This window comes from Anastrepha obliqua, chromosome 2, assembly GCF_027943255.1.
Source record: "Anastrepha obliqua isolate idAnaObli1 chromosome 2, idAnaObli1_1.0, whole genome shotgun sequence".
NCBI lineage: Eukaryota > Metazoa > Arthropoda > Insecta > Diptera > Tephritidae > Anastrepha > Anastrepha obliqua.
The window spans coordinates 6,767,730-6,789,166 of record NC_072893.1 but is presented as its reverse complement, the minus strand read 5'-3'; the positions used below and the strand labels follow the sequence as shown (position 1 = coordinate 6,789,166).

The window sequence follows — 21,437 nt, the reverse complement described above, 5'->3', positions numbered from 1 at the left end:
CACAAGCAGTATATGCTAGTCGATTCTAACATAACCTAAACGTCATAAACCAAGCTTAGACATATGGTAAAGAAACTGCTTCGACACATTTGTGATTTTGTTTTGGTTTCATTTACTTTTGGTTTTGTGAAAATGTCTGATTTTGTGCCGAATAATCGTCACTTGCGGGAAGTGTTGATTTTCCTCTTTCATTCGAAAAAAACGGTGGCTGAAGCGCATAGAGAGCTACAAAAAGTTTATGCCTCGGCCGAATATTCACGCTGCGAAGGTTATGCTACGTATTTGGTGGGACCAAGTTGGTGTTAATTATAATGAACTGTTAAAACCCAGCGAACCCACCACTGGGGATCGGTATCGAGTTCAATTGATGCAATTGAGCCGAGCACTGCGCGAGAAGCGGCCGCAAACGCGGAGAGGCATGAAAAAGTGATTCTACAGCATGACAACGCTCGACCTCATGTTGCCAAGCCCGTTAAAACCTGCCGGGAAACCCTGAAATGAGAAATCTTGCCCCATCCGCCATATTCTCCAGATATTGCGCTGTCCGACTATCACCTGTTCTGATCGATGGCACATGGTCTAGCTGACCAGCAGTTCCATTCATATGAAGACATCAAAAAATGGCTTGATCCGTGGATAGCCTTATGGGAAAAAGTAGTAGCCAGCGATGGACAACACTTTCAAGGATTCACCATTTTTTCAGAATAAAGTTGTATTTTCATCAAAAAACAGCGAGAACTTAGTTGCGCACCTAATAATTTTCTTATAAGTTTTTCTTTTTGGTCAATGATGTGATCACTCACGTTGACAACAACCTTTGCAAATTTTCAAATCCTGATTGATAAAAATCGATTGGTTTTTCAATAAAATATCTTACCAATTTTTCAAATTGTTTGTTTGTTAAGAAGTGTTGCAGTGAACGGAATAAATGGAAGCCAGATGGCACAATGTCGGGCGAGTATGGTGAATGAGGCCGTACCTGCCAACTCGATCCAATAATTTTACCAGCATTTTTCTTGCGCAGTGCGGCCTTGCATTATTTAGTTAAAATAAATAACCCCTTTTCTACTGATAATCGCTGAATACTTTTCACTTAATGATTGATTAATCCAATCTAGATGTTCACAACAAAGGTCTGCACTAACAGTTTCTCCAGGTTTGAGCACTTCAAAATGGACGATTCCACGAATACTCCACCAAACACACAAAAGCGCGTTTTCGGCTGAAAACCTGACTTGGCAGTACTTCGTGGCAGCTCATTCGGAGTGATCCACTGTCTTTTGTGTTTTGGAATTATCATACATCAAGCAATCAAAAAACGGTTCTGTATTGTACTGTTGAAGCAATGCGTTGCATGTCGTGGATCGGTTAGCTCTGTTATGCGGAACTCAGACATCTGCTCTGCTTGTTTTACCAATTTGTTGCAAATGTTCTTGGATGGTCGACCAAGCTTGGTTTAGAGTATTCGACAGTTTCTCGATTGTCTGACACGAATTTGCTTCCACTTCCACCCTTAATACGTCATTGTGCAAAGTTGTTGGTCTTCCTGATCGATGTGAGTCGGAAATCGAGATCGAAATTACCGCATCTGAACTTAGAAAGCCACCTTTGGCATTTACGAAAATCTAAGACACTTGGGTAAACATCGCAAATGTTTTTGGTAGCAACTGCTGCATTACTACCCTTGTGAAACTCCGAAAGCTTGTAATGGCGAATATGAATCTCTTCTGGTATTTGGTTAACCATTTCACTCAAAATGGCAAAAGAAAATTCAGCGTTTACATTTTCCCAGCTAAACAAGTCACTTTAACTTTGAAATCTCAATTGCGTAATGAACTCATAAACGCCATTGACGCAAAAGCATTGACATGCGCAGAAACGACATTACTTTTCGGTGCCCCTAAAATTTCTAATTCGCATGTATTGTGGCTTCTCATAAAATTCATTGACATCTTTGCATAGAAAGAAGCAGATAATGCAATTAGTATCCAAAGGATATTCTTGTGAAAAGTGACGTTATGCCACGTGGTTGATTTTAATAAAAATAACAAAAAACACGAACTTAGGTAACATATCTATCATAGTTAAAAGGCCACGTAATTTAATTATTTGAAAAATTAAAAAGTTTGGAATTTTCAAGGAAATTTTCTGAATTTTTGTATGAAGATTTTCAGTAATTACAATATGTTGAATCTAATTACGATGCCGATAATGTAAAAGAAAAAAATAGCTCAACATATGCGGGCAGAATTTATATATGCATATGTAGGTGTGTTGGTCTTACAAACTATTCGTGCTACCCACGTTCATTCTAATAAAAAACCTCACACAATTATTACTAAGGTTTCTTTAAGCGTTTTTCCATACGTTTTTCCTTATTGTGGCCTTCATTCAATCTAAACTGTGATTTCCGGTCAGATTAACAGCTTAGTAAACTGCGCACCAAAATGAAGCCGTAGACATTCAGTGTATTAGCGATTTTGTGATTGTTTTGAGTGTAAATTAAAGGTCACATTTCATGCTTCACTGACACTTTTAAGCTCGACACGTGACTAGGGATGATTTACAGTTTCTCAAAGAAAAGTTTTCACCTAATTTACTTACTGATTTCTTTCAGTCTTTCATTTTATTTGACTAATACAAAAACTCCATAAGCCAATAGTAGAAAACACAGTTATTCGTTGTAAAAACAACACAAAAATAAAAAGCAAAAACAATATACACTTGAAACACAACTGTCACGAAAATCATTTAAATTTGCAGCCAATAGCTTTAAGTTATATGTTTTAAAAAATGAAATGTGAATCAGTACTTTGTATGACTACCCCGAGCATCTACATACATATAACACCTGTAGTCTGCTTCTCATAAAATGAATCTGAAATTGAAACTGAAATTTGAAAAAGGCTGGCCAAGAAGAACCAAGAGAAAGGTAACTCCTAAAAAAGCTAAAAAGCTCATTCGAAGCTTTGAAAAGTGAAGGGGTTGCTAGTCAAGGATGAAAAGAGAGAAGTGACAGAGAGAAAGAGATAGTATAGAATAGAGATAGAAACTCAGACAGAGATAGCTAATCCAGTGAAAACTTTTCAGATTTTTTGGCAAATCTGAAAATATCTCCAATTTGAGAGAACGAATTTTACTCATTCCCATGATAACGCAAATGAGCCTTGCTTTAGCAAAGGCAGGACACTTATAGAGAAAATTCTCAGTGCTATCCGACTCCTGTAACCAAGACAGGCAAATCGGGTTCTCAATGATTCCAATGGTATCATATACTGACCCCATGGGTTGTGTCTAGTTGATCATCAACCCAACGTATTTTTTATCAAGTTTTAGAAGAAAAATAGACAGTTTTCTGTTCGGGCTTGTCACAAAATTCTTTGCAGTTCTGCAGCGTTCTAGACTAGATATAATTATGGATAAATTACATAATGGGGTTTCCAATAACAGGTGTTAGGTGTTAAACAGGAGAGATGACTAACGGGTTTTTTATGGCCGGAATTGGATGGTATTGATCTGGACAACGTTTATTTTCAACAAGACGGCGCTACGTGCCACACAAGCAACGAAAGCATTGATTTTTTACGGGAAAAGTTTCCGGACCGTGTTATCTCTCGAAGAGGTAATCACAATTTGCCACCGAGATCTTGTGATTTAACACCTTGTGACTTTTTTCTTTGGGGCCACGTGAAAGAGAAGGTTTACGCCAACAGCCCAGGGTCGATTCAAGACCTCAAAGATGGAATTTGTGAGGCTATCGAGGACATAGGGCAGCCACTTTGCAATACGGTTATGGAAAATTTCGTGAAAAGGTTATTGTCCTGTAAGTGTGGTCGTGGTGGTCATTTGCCTGATGTTATTTTCCACTATTAACGGCATACCTTCCTCTTTATAATGAAATAAATATCCGATCATTTATATTGTATTAAAAAATATAATTTTTCTTTGAATATCAAAATAACACCTCTTAAAGAAACCTTTATATAATCGCTGATCTAATTCATGATTCCTGTAGAACTGCTTCCGATTATTGGCTCTGGTCTACGTGGGGTAACTGCTAATCCGCAGTTGGCCAATTCATCGGTAGTTTCATTTCCTATCGAATGAAGAAATTTCTGAATACTATAGTCCTTGGAGTATCTTGTGTTTTCTCTCTAAAATAACATTTTCGAGCTCTGCTCCACCTCTTGAGTATTTGTTTCAATCTTTTTCTTGAAACTTTCTATTGTATTATCTGGTTGATCTAGACTGCAAAGGCTTCTTTCGAGGTAATCGTGTGAAATATAACTGTGCTTTTGGGGGTGAGAAACTTCGACCCCACACTCATCTTTAAGCCCAATATCAACATGTCTTGTTGAAATAATCGTATTTGTGGCTACTTTTCTCAATAAAATATTTTCGGCGACGGTTCTAAGATGAACTGTGGTGTGGAAGCTGGCTTCCATTCGGAGCCGCTCAACCTATCTCAGTCAATTCGACTTCCTGACTATGCCAGCGTGTTCCAGGCAGAACTTTTAGTAATCAGAGAAGCATACAAATCACTACAAGGAAGTTGGTGCAAGAGTAGCTATCTTCTCAGACAGTCAAGCAGCTATCAAGGCCTTAGACTCCAACTCCATTTCATCAAAACTAGTCTTACAGTGTAGAGAGGAACTGGAATTGCTTAGTGATTGGCTTCAAATTACTCTAATATAGGTTCCCGGTCATAGGAACATACGGGGTAATGAGATAGCGGATGAGCTAGCAAGAAAAGGTTCGACACTAGACTTAGCAGAGGCAGTGGCAGTCTCCACCCCACTGAACACAATAAAAGCATTCATTGCTTCACATTGTCATGCTTTAGCCGAAAGAAGATGGAAGCAACTAACTGCATGTATTACAATAAAAAACACATGGCCGTCATACAAAATCCAAAGGACGAATGATCTGTTAGGATGTTCTCGACCAAACATCTTACGCATCACTGCAATCCTTACAGGTCATTGGAAAGTAGGGAATCATGCAGCCAGACTCAACCTCCCCTTCAACCCCATCTGCAGAAGCTGTCAAGCGGAAGGGGTGAAGAAAAGTCTTTTCCACTACTTATGGGAATGTCCAGGGCTAGCTAGGGCACGACTTTAATGAGATCACAGACATCGATATAAAGAATTATGGTGCTGATATAATCACACGAGGACAGTGGCAGTAAAACGGTGCTGGTCACTAATAAGAATTATTTCAGTGGAAATATTCAACCACTTCAACAAGAACAGCCGTGACAATTTTGTTTTTTTCTTCACCATGGTGAAAAGAGTTTTAGAGGTGTGCTCTTTAGCTCACCGTTATTGGGCCCTGAGTGAATTTAACAGAATCAGCTGATAAGCTGATGTCACTTACAGCGGTTTGTTTCCGAAAAACTGAGATTGTGTTGGTGATATACGAAACACATCAAGGAATGACATTTCGACGATTCGGCTGAATCTCCCAAGTGACGTGGCTGCCGAAGTTCACCTCACAATTTTCTTTTTCACCATAAAGAGCAAACCTGGTAAATCTATCATCGTCGGGTAATACGAAAACTTAATGAATATCTTCGGCCAGGGGTGGCTATAAATAACAACGTCTTCATATTTTCAGACCGCCAAAAAACATTGTTTGCTTTTCAGTTTTCACAGGTAACGAAGTATAGCAGCGGGCCAGAGGTCCTCTAGTACACTCGAATATAAAAATAGTCTCTATTAAATTTAAAAGAATGCATCACCCCATTCGAAAGCTCCTTTCAAATAGTGGGAAAGGGAGCACGACTTTGTATTACACATTTGGAAAAATTCGCCAAAAGTAAGCCAACCAAAGTACTCTTACTTTCAAGTAGCCAACTTTTTCCAACCAGCTTATTTAATTAATTTCATATTACTAAACTCAAATGTGCCTGCATTGGTTTAAGTCTTCACACTGTGTTGTTGCAACAAAGTCGCTCAGTGGTTGGCTTGCAAGTGACAAGTTTTTACTACCTTTGCTGTCGGCGGCGGACATTACTGTAAACGGAAATAGCACCTTGCAGGTCAGGTGATTTACTTAGAATGCAAGCAGAGGAATTTTTCCGCTCCGTGACAGAACCTAAGTCGACTTACTTGCATGTTACGTGAAGGTCGTTTGTTAAGTCTGCAGAAATTTAGTTCGTTCGCTACTTTCATGTTAATCTCTGGCTGACACCACCCACCACCCATCCGCCTCCTTGCCATATTGGCTGTGTTACGAGTGCGTAAGACTATTTTTGCATCATATGCAATTTGTCCGAGAGCAAGTTTCATTATTTACTCACTTTTGCTTAGTTTTATTTGCCTTGCTTGCATTTTCCACTAATGAACATTTACAATCTTACGTTATTTCTGCTTCTTCCCCTTCCTCCTCCTCCTCTTATTCTTTTGCACTGTGGCACTTAATTTTATTGTTGCGAAATGCAAGTGGCGGCATGCTCTCATACACATGCAAACATTCATTCGCTTATATTTTTGTTTACACAAAATGTATTTGACGCAATTTTCTTGTTGTTCATTTCACATTTCACATTCCCCATCGCGCTCTTCACCTCAGCCTCAGCAGTCGCTCAGGCGTTTTTACATTTAATCCCAACATGCCAACATTTGTTGAGTTCGCAATTCTTGTGGAAATTTTCTACTGCTTGTAATTAGTATTATTTATTTGTGTTAGTTTTTTGATTCGGTTATTTTTCTGTTTCCATTTGTTTCATTTTTGAACTTGACCTTTCATTAAGGTATTTAATTATTATTTATTATTAGTCGAGTTAAATAAAATACTGTGGCCAGTCTGCTTTGCTATATCGGGTTTATATGTGTATGCTGTTTATATTGTTTTTGTTGCTGTTTTTATTATTGTTGTTGCTGTTTTTATTGTCTTTGTTTCTGTTTTTATTGTTGTTGTTGTTTTTATTGTTGTTGTTGCTGTTTTTATTGTTTTTGTTGCTTTATTGCTGTTCTTGTTGTTGCTTAGCGCCGTCCATGTGCTGTTCGAGTACTTCGAATATCCCAGTTGGCAGGATTTTTTTGGCTGACTACTTCACAGCCGTGTCTGACACCCGTGGCGCGCGTAATTAATCATAATAATTTCACGGTTCAGTAACGGTTTTTTATTTGTATTCTCTTTCGTTTGCATTCCAGTGGTAATTTATAGTACTGCTGCTGCTTAAAAGTGGCAGTAAGACTAAAATAAAAAAGGAGTAGCCGTCGAAATATTTAGAACGTTCGACCTTGACCGTAGGCGAGTTCGAGGTGCACAGTATCTCCCACTTGAACCCAACTCCGTTTACTTCTATGTACTTATGTACAGTAAGTGTGACTAAAAATCGTATCTGATGGCAATGTTTTGAAATTTAATTTAATTTGGTTTTCAATTAATTTATTTTTATTGATTTATTTCATATAATTTTTTTGGAGAAAAAAACGCAAGACTATCAGCGGATAACTTTATGATCTCTAAAATTTTACAATTAAAAATTTGCTTCATATTGTACTGACATTAAATGTGAAAAAATCTGATTACACATTTGAAATCTTTTCAAATTAGGGGGCTACGATTTCTACTGTTTTTATTAGAGTTTGAAATATGTATTCCTATAAATATTTATTAACAAACGAGTAAATATTGCAAAAGACAGCTGACTTTTAGCGACACTCGCTGCGTATGTATGTATGTACAGTGAAGGACATATGTAAGTCTACATACAGCAGCATCTTTTCTTATTTCCCAGAACGTATACAATAATTGAAATAACTGTCGATCAGTTTTTCTGGAAGTCATATTTATTGAAAACATCACATTTAATTATTTTACTACTTTTATTTTTTTATTTTTATTTTTTTATTTTTATTTTTTTTTTATTGAAACGTTATAAAATTTGTATACATTTCATGGTATTACGCCTAGCTTAAGCTAACATGTAACATTATTCTATCCTTAACATTGAAATTTAAAAACAATTATAAATATTTTACAAACAATTATACAGTGTTGGCGACTAAATCTCGTGACTTAGTTCTTCGAAATCTTCTTGTGCAGGCTGTTTTGGTAAGCTCTGTGGCCTCCGGCTTTGTGCGCTCTTTCAGCCTGGTTTTATGCTTATTTGCAAGAATTGGGATTATATCAGCGACTTTTTTCACCGACAGATCATTCTGCAGGTCGTGATTTCGCACATACCAAGGTGCGTTGACCATGTCTCTGAGAATCTTATTCTGCAGGCGCTGTACAGCTTTAATGTTTGATTTAGTGGTACATCCCCATAATTGAATGCCGTATGCCTATACCGGCCTAACTACTTGGTTGTATAATAATGAATTGTTTTGTATTGACAATGTAGACTTTCTGCTAATTAACCATTTCATTTTTTTAAGTTGATTCCAGTTGCTTTCATTTTGACATGCTCTTTCCATTTGAGCTTTGCATTCAAAGTCATACCCAAGTATTTTGCTGTATTACTATACGGAACAATAGCAGATGATTCAGCAGATTCACTGGGTTATGGGGTATTTTCTCGTTTGTAAAGTTTACGTGAACATACTTGCTTTCATTTAGTTTGATTCTCCAGTTTTCAGTCCATGCGACAACTTCGTCTATCGATGCCTGTAACTTTCTAGTTGATTCATTTGCGTTATTTCCATAGGCTAAGATATACGTGTCATCCGCAAAAGTGGCTATCTATCTTACTTGTATTTTAAACAGGTAGATCTACTACTTTTATGACAAAAAAAAATTAACAAAACAACCAAAAAGCGGTATAACAAAAGTCTACATACATCCATCTGTATAAAAGGCGATATTTCAGCGGGACACCACGGAAAAAGCTTCCGACTTCAGAAAAAAACTGTCCCCTTCGGCTTGAGTTTGTACGGGCACATATGGGCAAGGAAATGTATTTCTGGTTAAAATTTTATTTACTGACGAATCGGAATTCTATATATTTGGAAGTGATGGCCGATAATATGGAGAAGAAGAAATGAGGATATGGAAATGAAATTGATGATACCTTCAGTCAAGCACGGCGGTGGTAGCGTAATGATTTGGGGAGCTATAGCTGCATCTGGCGTTCGAAAGATAACCTTTGTTGAAGCTTCGAACACCGTTTGAAGTCATCAGTTGAATGCTTGGGTCGTAGGCAAGGTTGTGTTTTCCAACAGGACAATAACCCTAAGCATGCTTCACTAATTGTCAAAGATTGGGTGTTATAGGTATTACGTAACCCACGTTATGATAAGGACGCAAATTTGGCTTGAGGACGACGGCCTGGAACTCGCCAAAGATAAAACCGAAATCATTCTTATGACACGAGGTCACATGCAACTCGAGGTTAGCATGCAAATAGGCGACACGTCATTAGTGACTCAAAAAGTAGTGAAACACTTAGGTATTCAACTTGACTGGAGGCTTATTTTCTGGGGCCAGACACGGAATGCGGTTACCAAAGCAGCAAAGGTCACGGGTATGCTAAGTAGATTAATGGCAAACATCGGTCATCGGGCCACACAAAGCAAAAGAAAGTTCATTATGGCGGCCACAAACTCAATTCTCCTGTACGGCACCCAAATATAGGGAATTGTGATCAACTTCAAAGCCAAGCGCAAAGCATTGGAGGCTGTGCAACGAACAGCGGCACTCAGAGTTGCCTCAGCCTACCGCACCTTCTCAGACGCAGCGATTTTTGTGATCAGCGGGCAGATACCCGTCGACCTCATGATCCGGGAACGAATAAATGCGTGGGACTCCAAGAAGAAACACGTCATCACTAGTTTCTCAGACGGAAGGAGAGGAGGGTAAACGACGGTCGCTATAAGTGCGTAACCAGATAACTAAATACACCGCCGTAGAGTCAGGATTTAAATCGGATAAAGCATGTTTGGGAGCTTTTTGAGAAAGAATTCGGCGAAGTATAGTAACAGCCCACGGGCGTTTGCTACAAGTTTGCACAGAAATCTGCGCCAGTACGTGCGCCAGAGAGCTGCAGCCCTGGGGCTCCCACAAACTGATGTTCATTAAATATTGAGCAAGGGTCTTAGACTTTACCCCTTAAACATCAAATCGTGCAAGCGTTTAAGCCTAATGTTTACAATTTGGGCAAACATTTCTACGAGACAATGTTGGAGCGATTTCGTACGGTACGGACACTAACTCATGGGGAAATTAAACCCATTATCATTTCCATTTGATGCATGATGAATGGAAGATTACTGCTGTTGGTCACCTTCAAGTTAAAACCCACTATTAAATTATCAATAAGGTCACGGTTTGGCGTGCATTGTCAAGCTGTGGAATTGGACCATATTTTTTCTGGAAAATCGTTGAGAGCAAGTAATTTTTGTGAACGGTGCCTCTTATCGGTACATACTGTATGATTTTTTTCTGCCTATAATGAGAGAACATCCATTCTTCAGTACACACATGGTTTCATGGCGCCACGTCGCATACGGCCAGATGGATCATCGCGATACTGCGTGATTTCTTCCGTAACAAACTGAGGACATATCCTGGCGATCCACACCGCCCAATCTTATCCCTATGGACTTTTTTCTATGGGGGTACCCCAAAAGTAGAGGTTATGAAACAAACTGATAAAATATCGCTCGTGAGTTTAATGGCATCTCGACAGCACTTCTCCGGCGCGTGGCACGGAGAAAAGATTAAAAAAAAAATAAATGCGCACTTGTCTTCTTTTTTAATTTGGCTTTTAATTTAATTTGCTATCCGACAGGGTGACCAAGGACTTGACGTAGTTTCAGAGAAAATAATCGCGCGGAGTCAAGTTGCATGACTGCTGCGGCGAATTGATGAACGCTCCCCGTAAGATGACCCAGTCGTCAAGCTTCTCCTTCCAACTTCGAGCGTTGTATCGCTTACGGGGTGTGTTCAAAAAGTATAGCGAATTTTGTGTAAAATTATTTATTTATTCATTAATATCTATTTTATCCCCTTCAAAGTAATCTCCATGAGATATTATGCATTTATGCCAACGTTTTTTCCAATCTTCGAAGCACTTCAAAAAATCATTTTTTTTTAATCTTGTTCAGCTCCTCCTTCGATGCCGTCTTTAATTTTTAATTAATTTTTTTTTATAATTTTTTTGAATAACTTAAAACTCTCACTCGTCTGACAGACCAAAGCCGGTCTGCCTGTGCTCCTTTTAGGCAAAATCTGGTTAGTTTGATTTAATCGTTAAATTTCTTTACAAAAAATAGAACCAATTGCAATTTAGCCAATTTGAAGGAATTCTGCCATGCCACCTCACATCTTTGTGCTTGCCCCAAACGCGCTACAAACTAACTGCACACCGAATTTAGCATCTAAAATGCAGTTGTTTTCAAACAGCAGTTAAATTTGTTTAAGCTATTTTCAATTTAGTTTACATAAGTACACACACACGCGTACATACATACAACTCTCACAATTTATCATGACACCAAAGTACTGCCGCTGTGTCTGCGTTGCTTGTTGTTTATTGCTGCATTCGTATTGAATAGTTGCTGCCATTTGTTGCACAGTTGCCACAGGTTGCCAAAAGGCGATGCGTCTCGGAAATGCCGAAGGCTATAACGGCACCAAAGCACTTAAGGAGGCGACACTGGCAAGAGTTTAAAGTTGAAACATATTTCCTTACCAAATTGTTTTTGCAAATTTCCTTTTGTGACAAATGGCAATGTTCGTTCGAAGTTTTGCAAATTTTGCTTCCTGTTGATTTATGCATAGTTTTGTGCACTTGTAAGCTTTCACATCGATCATGCATTTATAATATTACTCGCATTACTTAGGGTGGAATTTTAAAGTGGCTAGAACGTAAATTTATTACTTCTACTCACAAATGCGGTTGGCGTTTAAAGGTTTATGAGAGTCAGACGAATATTTGAAAATATAAATTTCGCTTGCTCTCCGATAGTTTGTTTGGAGATACATGTAGTTTGCTCTCCATTTTATAGGGATAGGCTACTAGAAAATAAGTCCATAAAATTGGTAATAGTCGTTCTTTAAGAACAACATATCGTAAATTTCATGATTTTTTGGTGGGAATAATCGTCTGAATGAGTAGACAATTCAAAGGTTGGTGAAAAAATTGTTGAAGAAACTGGTTCTGTCGAAGATGAAAAAAGGACGGGCGGACAAAAAACTGGACGTGTTGTTGAATATATTGTTGTTGCTGTAATATTGCTGAACAACCTTTAACATCGATATATCGACATTATGAACAATTAGGCATTCATGAATCGAATATTTGCCGGATCGTTACAATGACACCGGTAGCATCGCGAAACGTTATGGAGGTGGTCATCAAAAGGCTGGAACGTCCCGTGAAATGATTCAAAAAGTGAGGAAGCGATATCCCCGGCGAAGTGTCAATCAAATGGCGAAAGAACTGAAAATATCTGAGCGTAGCATCCGCCGCATACTGAAAAATGATCTCAAAGTCAAGCCTTACAAGATCCATACGGCGCATGATCTCACACCAAAGCAGCAACAACTCAGACTTGGGAGAGCGAAGGAGTTGCTTCGCTTGGCCGAAAGCGGTCAATTTCCGAACACTGTGTTTTCTGACGAGAAAATTTCTCAAATTGAGCAATTCGTAAACTCCCAAAACGATAGGGTGTATTTGACCGACCATTCATTTGAGAATTTGAGTCATGGATTGGCCACCAGGAGGAAGCTCCCGCCACTGGTAATGGTTTGGGCCGCTGTAACCGCAGATGGGAGCTCTCCAATCGTTTTCATCGAGCCTGGCGCCAAGGTAAAAGCGAAATATTATCGGGAACCCTCCAGAATGGTTGCTTTAAAGTCAAGGGCAGACAAACATTTCGGTGGTATACCATGGACAGGCCGTGAACCAGGACTTAGCACAGTCTCACAAACTCAAGTGAACCAAGAATGGGCATGAATGAGCGTTTCGAACTTCATAACGTCCACAGAATGACTCTCAAATTTATCAGATGCGAATCCGATGGATTGTTCTCTTTGGGCCATTTCGGAGAGAAGGCGCTTGAAAAATCCATTGCACGTGAGTGGGCCAAAATACCTGGAAGTCACATTCGGGCAGCTTGCGATTCGTTGCTGGACCGTCCCCAGGCCATAGTAAAGAGAAAAGGTGGTCATATCGAGCAAAAGTAAATTCATTCTTAATTTTCTATTATTTTCACACTTTTTTTACTTTGAGAGCATTTAATATAACTATTGAAAATATATAATGAAAACCATTAATTTCTTAGAGAAAGTGGTACGGGCAGAGTTTCCACAATTAACTCAAATGTGACCACGAGAACACTTAAAAATTCGGTTATTGTGGACGTACACTCACAAACTATTAGAAATTTTCTGCACAGTAACGAATACGGAGTGTACACTCCTAGCAAAAGTCCTCTTCTTTCAAGGATTAATGTGAGTTAAAGGTTGAGCCATGCTAAATAATACGTTAGCAAACCAAATGAATTTTTGAGCAACGTTATTTTCACTGAAGAGTCGAAATTCATCTTATTTGGTTCGAATGGCCGCAATTTTGTCTGGAGAAGGGAATACAGACGCTCCATTCGTCTGAAGTGGTTGGTACTGTGACACGTGGTGGCGGCCATGTAATGATTTGGGGAGCAATGACGGCAAATTAAGTGGGCCCGTTTTGTTTTATTGAAACGGCACTATGACTCAAATAAATTATCTAGAAATATTGAAGGATCACATTTCCAACACTACCAAGAAATGAAAGTTACCAGCAACGTTCACCTTCATGCACGACAACTACCTAAAGCATACTGCGCTGACATCAAGGAAATGGTTGCTTTACAATGTAAAAAAAAGTATTGTCCCATCCTCCTCAGAGCCCAGGTCTCAATCCCATCGTGTTGATTGATGTGGAAAATAATGAAGAAATTCAGCCGCGATGGTTCAAAACTCTTGAATGTCATCTTAATAGGGGACGAATCTTGGATGCATGCATATGAGCCGGAAACAAAACAGGAACCGCCAGTATGGGTGTTCCAAAACGAGCTTAATCCAACAAAAGTTTTTCGCGGAAGAAGCACCTCAAAACAAGTGGTGGCTTGTTTTTTTGAGAAATCTAGTAATGTGGCAATTGCAACCAAAGAAACTTAAAACAGTGAATTCTGAGTAGTACATAACCATTTGTTTGCCAAACGTTTTAAGAGAATTAAGGAAAATCAATCGCAGAAGACGAATCATCCTTCTTCAAAGATGTGAGGTCGCACGTAACGCCTCACACAAGAGAGTTTTTGAGCACTCAAAAGATAGAAATAATGGGTTATCTACTTTACAGCCCTGATTTGGTACCTAACTATTTCTCTTTATTTCCCGAAGACAAAAATAAAATGCGTGGTCAACGTTTTTCAGTGTCTGCAGAAGTTGTTGGAGCTTTCAAACGGCTCCTTTTAGAATCCACTTCTGAGTGGCAAAAGTGCTTTGAAAATTGATTCAACGAGTGCAGAAATGTGTGGACTTCATAGTAGAGCATTTTGAAAAGGCAATAAAGCCATTTTATATTTTTGGTTATTGGGGGCAAAATATAATAGGCAATTCTCGTATAGACTTTGAAAAACTATTGAAAAAGAATGTTCTTGCTTGGCAGTTCTGTATTTCATTCGCCTTACATAGAGGTCTGTATTTCTCAAACAATTTATAAAATAATTTGCTGACAACGCACTCGCTCACTCATTACAATCAGACTACCACCGATAACCGCGTGAGTTTACCATTAGGCACAAAATCTTTGCCATTGAAAGCTTAACGGCCAGATCAAACAAGATTGTGGGCTCACATTTCGATTAATTTTATTAGCCGCAACATGCGCCCTGTTTTTATTAGTCTGCCCGAATATCTGTGATTCTCGAAAGGCCTTATGAAGTGTCTTACAGCCTTAGGAAAGTAGTAATTTTTGCAATTACCAGTGGACTTAGTCAGCATCCAACGTAGTATCCCCACTGCAGTAAATATCCCCACAAGTTATCCAGCCCATATAAATGCTCTTTGCAGCCTCAGGGCTTAATGAGTACAAGTACAAGTACAAAAAGAATAATAACTCTTTGCTAACTTAAAAAACGAGATCTGGACACTCAGCTGAAAAATATTTGTGTTGGAAAATGGGAAATTGATAATCAAAATTGCATACCGAAAACTCGCTCCAGTTTCACTATTCCATTCTTTTGGGGAATTGCGTTCAACCTCATTGCAGTTCATTTCATTTTTGCAATTATGCCATGCACTGCTTACTGCTGATTGCAAATTCATTTCTGCATAGCTTTTAAGCTTCTCAACAATAACCAAATAAAATAAAACTTTGGCAGTTATTTTTCTCTGCTTTGTTGTTGCTAAATATTTGAAATCTAATAACCAACTAACAGCAAAATAAGTGGAAGCGTCGCTGCTGACGAGAGGTATTGGATTGCGCAGTAAAGAAAATAAACCCGTTGAACATTATAAAAACTAAGGCTTTATTTAAAACAAAAAAAAAATTCAAAAGATCAAAAAATTATTATAAATAAACTGCTATCACTGCTAATTTTGAAATGCCTGAGTGGATTCCTTATTGCACGGATTTCACTTCCACTTGACGAAGTAATGCCGTCATCTTCCGTCTTATCAGACTCAAAGTAATATTCCTTAGAACTGCCACTATCTAACGAATCATCTCTAGAACGCTTAGCCTTCGTGCATGGGATAAAATATAAAATATGTAAAAAGCCTTCTGGTGCCTCTGGCAGTGTCACTGAGAGACTGAATCGAAGAACTGAAATTCGTTCTGACTCTACCGTCTCTACCGTCTCACATTGTAAGTTTACATTATAAGGAAGATGAGACTTCATTGGTAATGGCCCCGAATGTCTTTCAATGAAAACGTGACTCTTTTACTATACCTATGCGTATCTTAGAGCGACAGACGTCACGAGCCTGGCAGCTACGAACTCATTTGGGCGGCGAAATGCCGACACGCGTCCGGATCGGTAAAACGGCTTGGGCGGCTATATGCCGACACTCGTTTCCAAAGGGTTAAGCGCAAATGAGAAAGTAAAAATTAGTTTTAAGCTCTCAAGTTTTCAACTCTTTCAATTGAGTTCATTCTTATATAATTATCTTAATATTATGGCTACGAAACTGAGTGGAAGTTGAGGATGTTGAGATGGAGTAATTAATTATTAAAAATATTTATGGTAAATTTCAAACAGATTACAAGGAACACGAAAATAAGATAGATGGTAGGCAAAACGTGTACACCTTTTCGAGTGCACAGAAAAATCGCTTAATGATTTATACTCGCCCGAATATGCTTAATATTTTTAGTGCCATTCAGTTTATTGTTCAATATTAAAATGAATTTGCAAGATAGCCGCGTTTCATTGCAATTTGCCCATGTGCCACATTTGCCCTGCGTATCGATACCCACAGCATAAAACTAATTTCGTTTTTGTTTTGCTTTCCAAAACACATTAAATTTTTATTACTTGAATTTTTTTAACTACCAAACGATAACTAATAACCCACTTTTCCCTTTCTCTCTTTTATTTTCTCTTTGCAGCGAAGCGTAAGTGGAATTTCATATTTTTAACGTCATTACCCGTATCGATGATAATGCAAAGTGTAAAGTTGGGTCATAAAGGCAAACAAAAAAAGAAAAAAAAACAAACACGTCGAATACTCATAAACGAAAGAGGCGGTCCTTGTGCTCTGTCAGTCAAAACAACAAAAAAGGAGAACCCTAAAAATAAAAATAAAAGCGAAGAAACAATGAGGCAACCATCCACAGGCATTTGAGTTGCAATGAAAACGAAAAGGGTTCGCTCAGTGAAATCATAATGCACATTGCTGCTGCACTCACCTCCGCGTCGCTGCGTATCCACAATTCTTTAATGGCATAAGTGCAAACAAAAGTGGGAGTGAGGTGTATTATTATGTGTACATTCACATGCATACCAGTATATGAGAGACGCTCTGCATGTACTCTTACATGCTAATGCATTGAAGGGAGACCGAAGAAGTTTGCGAAGCTTGTCAAATTAATTTGCGCTTTTGTGCGATTGTTTGTATATAATTTATTTATTTATTTATTAGCCAATGAATAACAAGAAAATGCTGACTAAGTTGAATTTGAATTACATTCAATTAAAATGATTTCTTGAATACGCAAAGATCAAACTTTTGGAAAACAAAAAGTTCGTACGACCGCATTTTTTCAATTCAGATTGACTGCTAACAAATGGATACCTGTAATGTTGTATTTCTTTTATTATTTAAAACTTAAAACGTTGTGTTTCTTTTTCGTAAAATATATCTCTCGTAATTTTAATTGTAATAAAAACTCCGGGAAACAAAACCGTTTAGTAAGCTAAACTGCACGAGCAAGAGCAACACCTGTTTTGCAGCGGCCAGCCAACGCTGTCCACACTGCAAGTACAGCTAGCAACAACCACCATGTAGCGGCCAACCAACGCTGTCCACACTACAAAGGTAGCTTAGGTAGCACCTAAGCTCTGCTCATCGCCGATTACCAAACGGAATGTGTTCTTTCCAAAAGCGCGCAGGCTTTTTATAGGCAAAATCAATCCTTTAGAAAATTCAAATTTAGAGTTTGAAAAAAGACATCTAGTGGTCATTACAATTTTAGGGCATTGCCATATAAGAAAACTTTAAATTAAATCTTAACAATTTATTTTGCCATATAGAAATAAATATATTACATTAATAAATTATAAAATATAAGTATGCTACATACCTCATTAATGACATAGTTTAACTTGTGGTATGCAGAATATGATAGATGCCGAAAGATACGTGAGGGTACATTAATGCTAGAGGAAATTAATGCTAGTCAAAAATGATGTACAGATCCAAGAATGTAATAGAGCCAACTAATATGTTGGTGATAAGTGAGCAGGAAGGAAATGTCCTCCTGCTATTTCAAAAACTTAAGTGAGTCAGTATTATTATAATTATAACCATTTTTATTTTATTTTTACTATTTTATAACTATATATTATATATAATTATAGTGACAAAACCTTCAAGCAAAAGTGCCATATTCCAGTATTGATCTAAGAAAAGCAGTGTAAAAGAGTTTAAATGTATAAGGGTCGGTAAGAGCAGGACCTACAGGGTCCGGCACTCTAAGTGTAACCAATTAAAACGGCCATACATTTAGTTTGGAAAATTACTTTTATTCAATTCAAAGTAAAAAATATGTGAAAATAATACAAAATTAAGAATCAATTTACTTTTGTTCGATATGACACCTTTTGCCTTAACTATGGCCTTGAGACGGTTCAGAAACGAATCGCCAGCTTCCCGAATGTGACTTGCAGGTATTTTGGCCCACTCGCGGACAATGGCTTTTTTCAGCGCCTCGAGACTGGTGACCAATCGATGACTCAAATTATCGTATGAACGGTCGGTCAAATAAACCCTATCGTTTTGGGAGTTTACGAATTGCTCAATTTGAAAAATTGTCTCGTCAGAAAACACAATGTTCGGAAATTGAGCGCTTTCGGCCAAGCGAAGCAACTCCTTCGCTCTCTTAAGTCTGACTTGGTGCTTCTTTGGTGTGAGATTATGCGCCTTTTGGATTTTGTAAGGCTTGATTTTGAGATTATTTTCAGTATGCAGCGGATGCTAGGGTCAGATATTTTTAGTTCTTACACCATTTGATTAGTACATTGTCGGGGATTTCGCTCAAGTCGCTTCTTCACTTTTTGAACCATTTCGTGTGACGTTGCAGTCTTTTGATGACCCCATCCATGACGTTTCGCGATGCTACCAGTATCTTTGTGACGAGTAATGGTGCGATATAAAAAAATTTTATTTACTTCAAGGAGCCCGAGCTCACGAACAATCGCTGGTTGTGATTTTCCAGCCAAATATTATGCAATCACACTATTAAGTTTGAAATCTATTACTGATTTTCTTTTTTCGCGTTTACTTGCGGCAAAATGCTTCCACGAGCTTGTAAACAATACTCTGAACTGTCATTTAGCCTACTAACAGATAGCTGATGGTCGGACATCAGCCAGTTGGTTACACTTTAAGTGCCGGATCCTGTACTTCGTCGAACAAAAGCTGCCATAGGATATGTTTCTGGAGCTTTTTTTTGGGATATTGATGATGGATCCCACTAAGATTTAAATTGTCGGAAGCTGGTAATGGCTTGGAAGAGGAGTCTGTGACAAAACATGGGGAGTTATGTTAAAGCATACAATCAATACTGGATTATCTGTTTTTACAAGCGAAGAATAATTATGAAGCAGCTATCAACAAGAGGTGGACTAATTTACACACCTACAGAGTCTCGCCTTCACTCAGGACAACACTCTATGAATGAAGCACATGGAACTTGTTGAGGTTCGCAAAAACGAATACTAAGGGGGATGTTGTTGTTGTTGGGGGTACTGGTTGTCAGCTTCAGAGCGCCTCTTAAAATTTGTAGTAGGAGTTGTAGAGGTAGGAAAGTAGTAAAGTTAATTTAGCATTTCCTGTGTGAATACTACGCACCTCGAAAAATGCGCTTCAGATTTCTGTGTCCATCTTTTAGAATACCTTAAGAGCTCAGGCGCGATCTCGCTGAATAAGCTAATCAAGAAATCGACTACTCTTTCCCCTTCAAGACTAAACTCCCGTCAAGTAGAGAAAGGCAAACTCAACGACTATGGAGAAGAGACGAAACAAATTTTTACAGCGATGGATCCAAGGTAGAAAACAATAGCCTACTTTGTTGGAGTTTTTTCAAAAGAATTAGGACTGGAATTATCTTTACGACTTCCGGACTACTGTATCGTCTACCAAGCAGAAGTGTTAGCCATAAAAGAGGTGTTCCTTAATACACACGCCGCCACAAAAACTACGATAAATATCTTCTCGGAGAGCCAGCTTTCAAATTAATGGAGCCAGCTATACTAAGATCAAAGGTTGCTAAGGAATGCCTGGTAGCTCTAAATGATGTGAACACCAGCTTCAAGGGTAGTCTTATATGGCTTCCGAGACATAGAGATATTGAGGGTAATTCCAAGCCGATGAGCTAGCCAAAAGGGGTACTAATCTTTCAGTGCTTAAAAAAAGAGGCAACATTGAATCGGCTGGCGGCATCTATTGACGAGAACTTATTTGCGCACCGATAATAAATAAAAAACTTCAATGCTTTGAAGAGAGTCTGGAAAAATGTCTGCTATAGTTCAGTTTGCCGCCTCATCAGTCGCTTGAACCAATAATGTGTGCACCCTTATTCAAACTCAGTTCTGTACCTCGGCATAGCTTTCGATCACCCCGTTGTGTTGCGCGAAATTGTGGCTTAGTTGTGCAGTTGCGAATTGCGCATTGCAAGTGCAGAGCAAATAAATTAAGTCCTGTGCCGCTGAAAATATGAGATTCTGTTGTGTTTGCGATATGCTTACATGCTGGTATTAAAAATGTAGTTGGTTGGTCTGTTGATGTGAATTCACTTGCGTGTTATCATAAACACAGATCTATAAAAATCTAAAATATTTTTGCATTTTAAGAGAAAAGTTTATGTTTCATTGCTGCAAAAGCTTTAAATTCATTGTAGCTCGAGCTTCATTTTTATAACTGTTAAACTGTATTAGTAAGGGTTGATGCGAAGGGAAATCGCTAATTTCACTTTTTAGGTATTTTGACGAGCTTCTCCCACAAGTTGTAGTGTGTGGTTTGATCTCTTCTTGTAAATAGATGGATATACCATTTTATGCCTATTCCAAACGGCAGTTAATTTTTAATAGACGTTTTTTCACGGAAGTAATATTTGGTACATTGAGAGTGAACAAATTTTTTCCATATTGGGATGTTTCCAGCCTACCACCGTAGGCTGAGTTTCTCCTCTAATTTGTGTTCTTGATGTTGGCTTACTAACAGATGTACCTCCAATTGTATGCGGAATCTGAACGCGTAAGTCCACTCGTCTATGGCGGCTACAAAAAATAGTTTCGCTAGGTGGCGCTGGGATCAAAATGTTTATAAAAATCAGTTTTGCAGACCAAGTTGGCTCATATTTCTAGTGTGATGTTAGTGACAGGGCAGTCTTTTGAAGTACTATAAGTAGGATTGGAACAAGGGGAAAATCTGCACTGAAGCTCGTCTGACGGCTCCATGATGGAATCGGGAGCCGGAGCAGAGGTTTTCTCTAAATCAGCAATTCTATTTTCTTAAAACTGTCCAATACTGCTATGGTTTTTCTTTGCGATCCTGCAGGCATGTAAAATGCTAGGGAACGTAGGAGCGAGGGAGATGTTAACATTTTTTCCCATAGTCAATACGCGATCAAAGCTCTGACCATGCCATGGTGTAGATGCAAACTAGTCAACTCCTGTAAGATCCTGGGAGATAAAATCTGGTGGGTGTGCAGTTAACATTTCGCTGATCTGTGGTTCCACCATATAAAAACATAGAGGCAAATGAAATTACTGATGAGC

General features: G+C 38.4%; 1 protein-coding gene across 2 annotated transcripts in view; it reads left to right on the top strand.

The window, feature by feature from the left end:
- The window catches only part of LOC129238500 (uncharacterized), a 46,055-nt gene extending 29,411 nt beyond the window's left edge, over positions 1-16,644 (top strand). For both annotated transcript variants that reach the window (XM_054873541.1, XM_054873542.1), the window contains one exon: positions 16,547-16,644. In XM_054873541.1, the coding sequence (XP_054729516.1) occupies positions 16,547-16,556 (10 nt within the window). In that variant the 3' untranslated portion in view covers positions 16,557-16,644. The remainder of the gene's footprint in view (positions 1-16,546) is intronic.
- Positions 16,645-21,437: the final 4,793 nt, after the last annotated feature.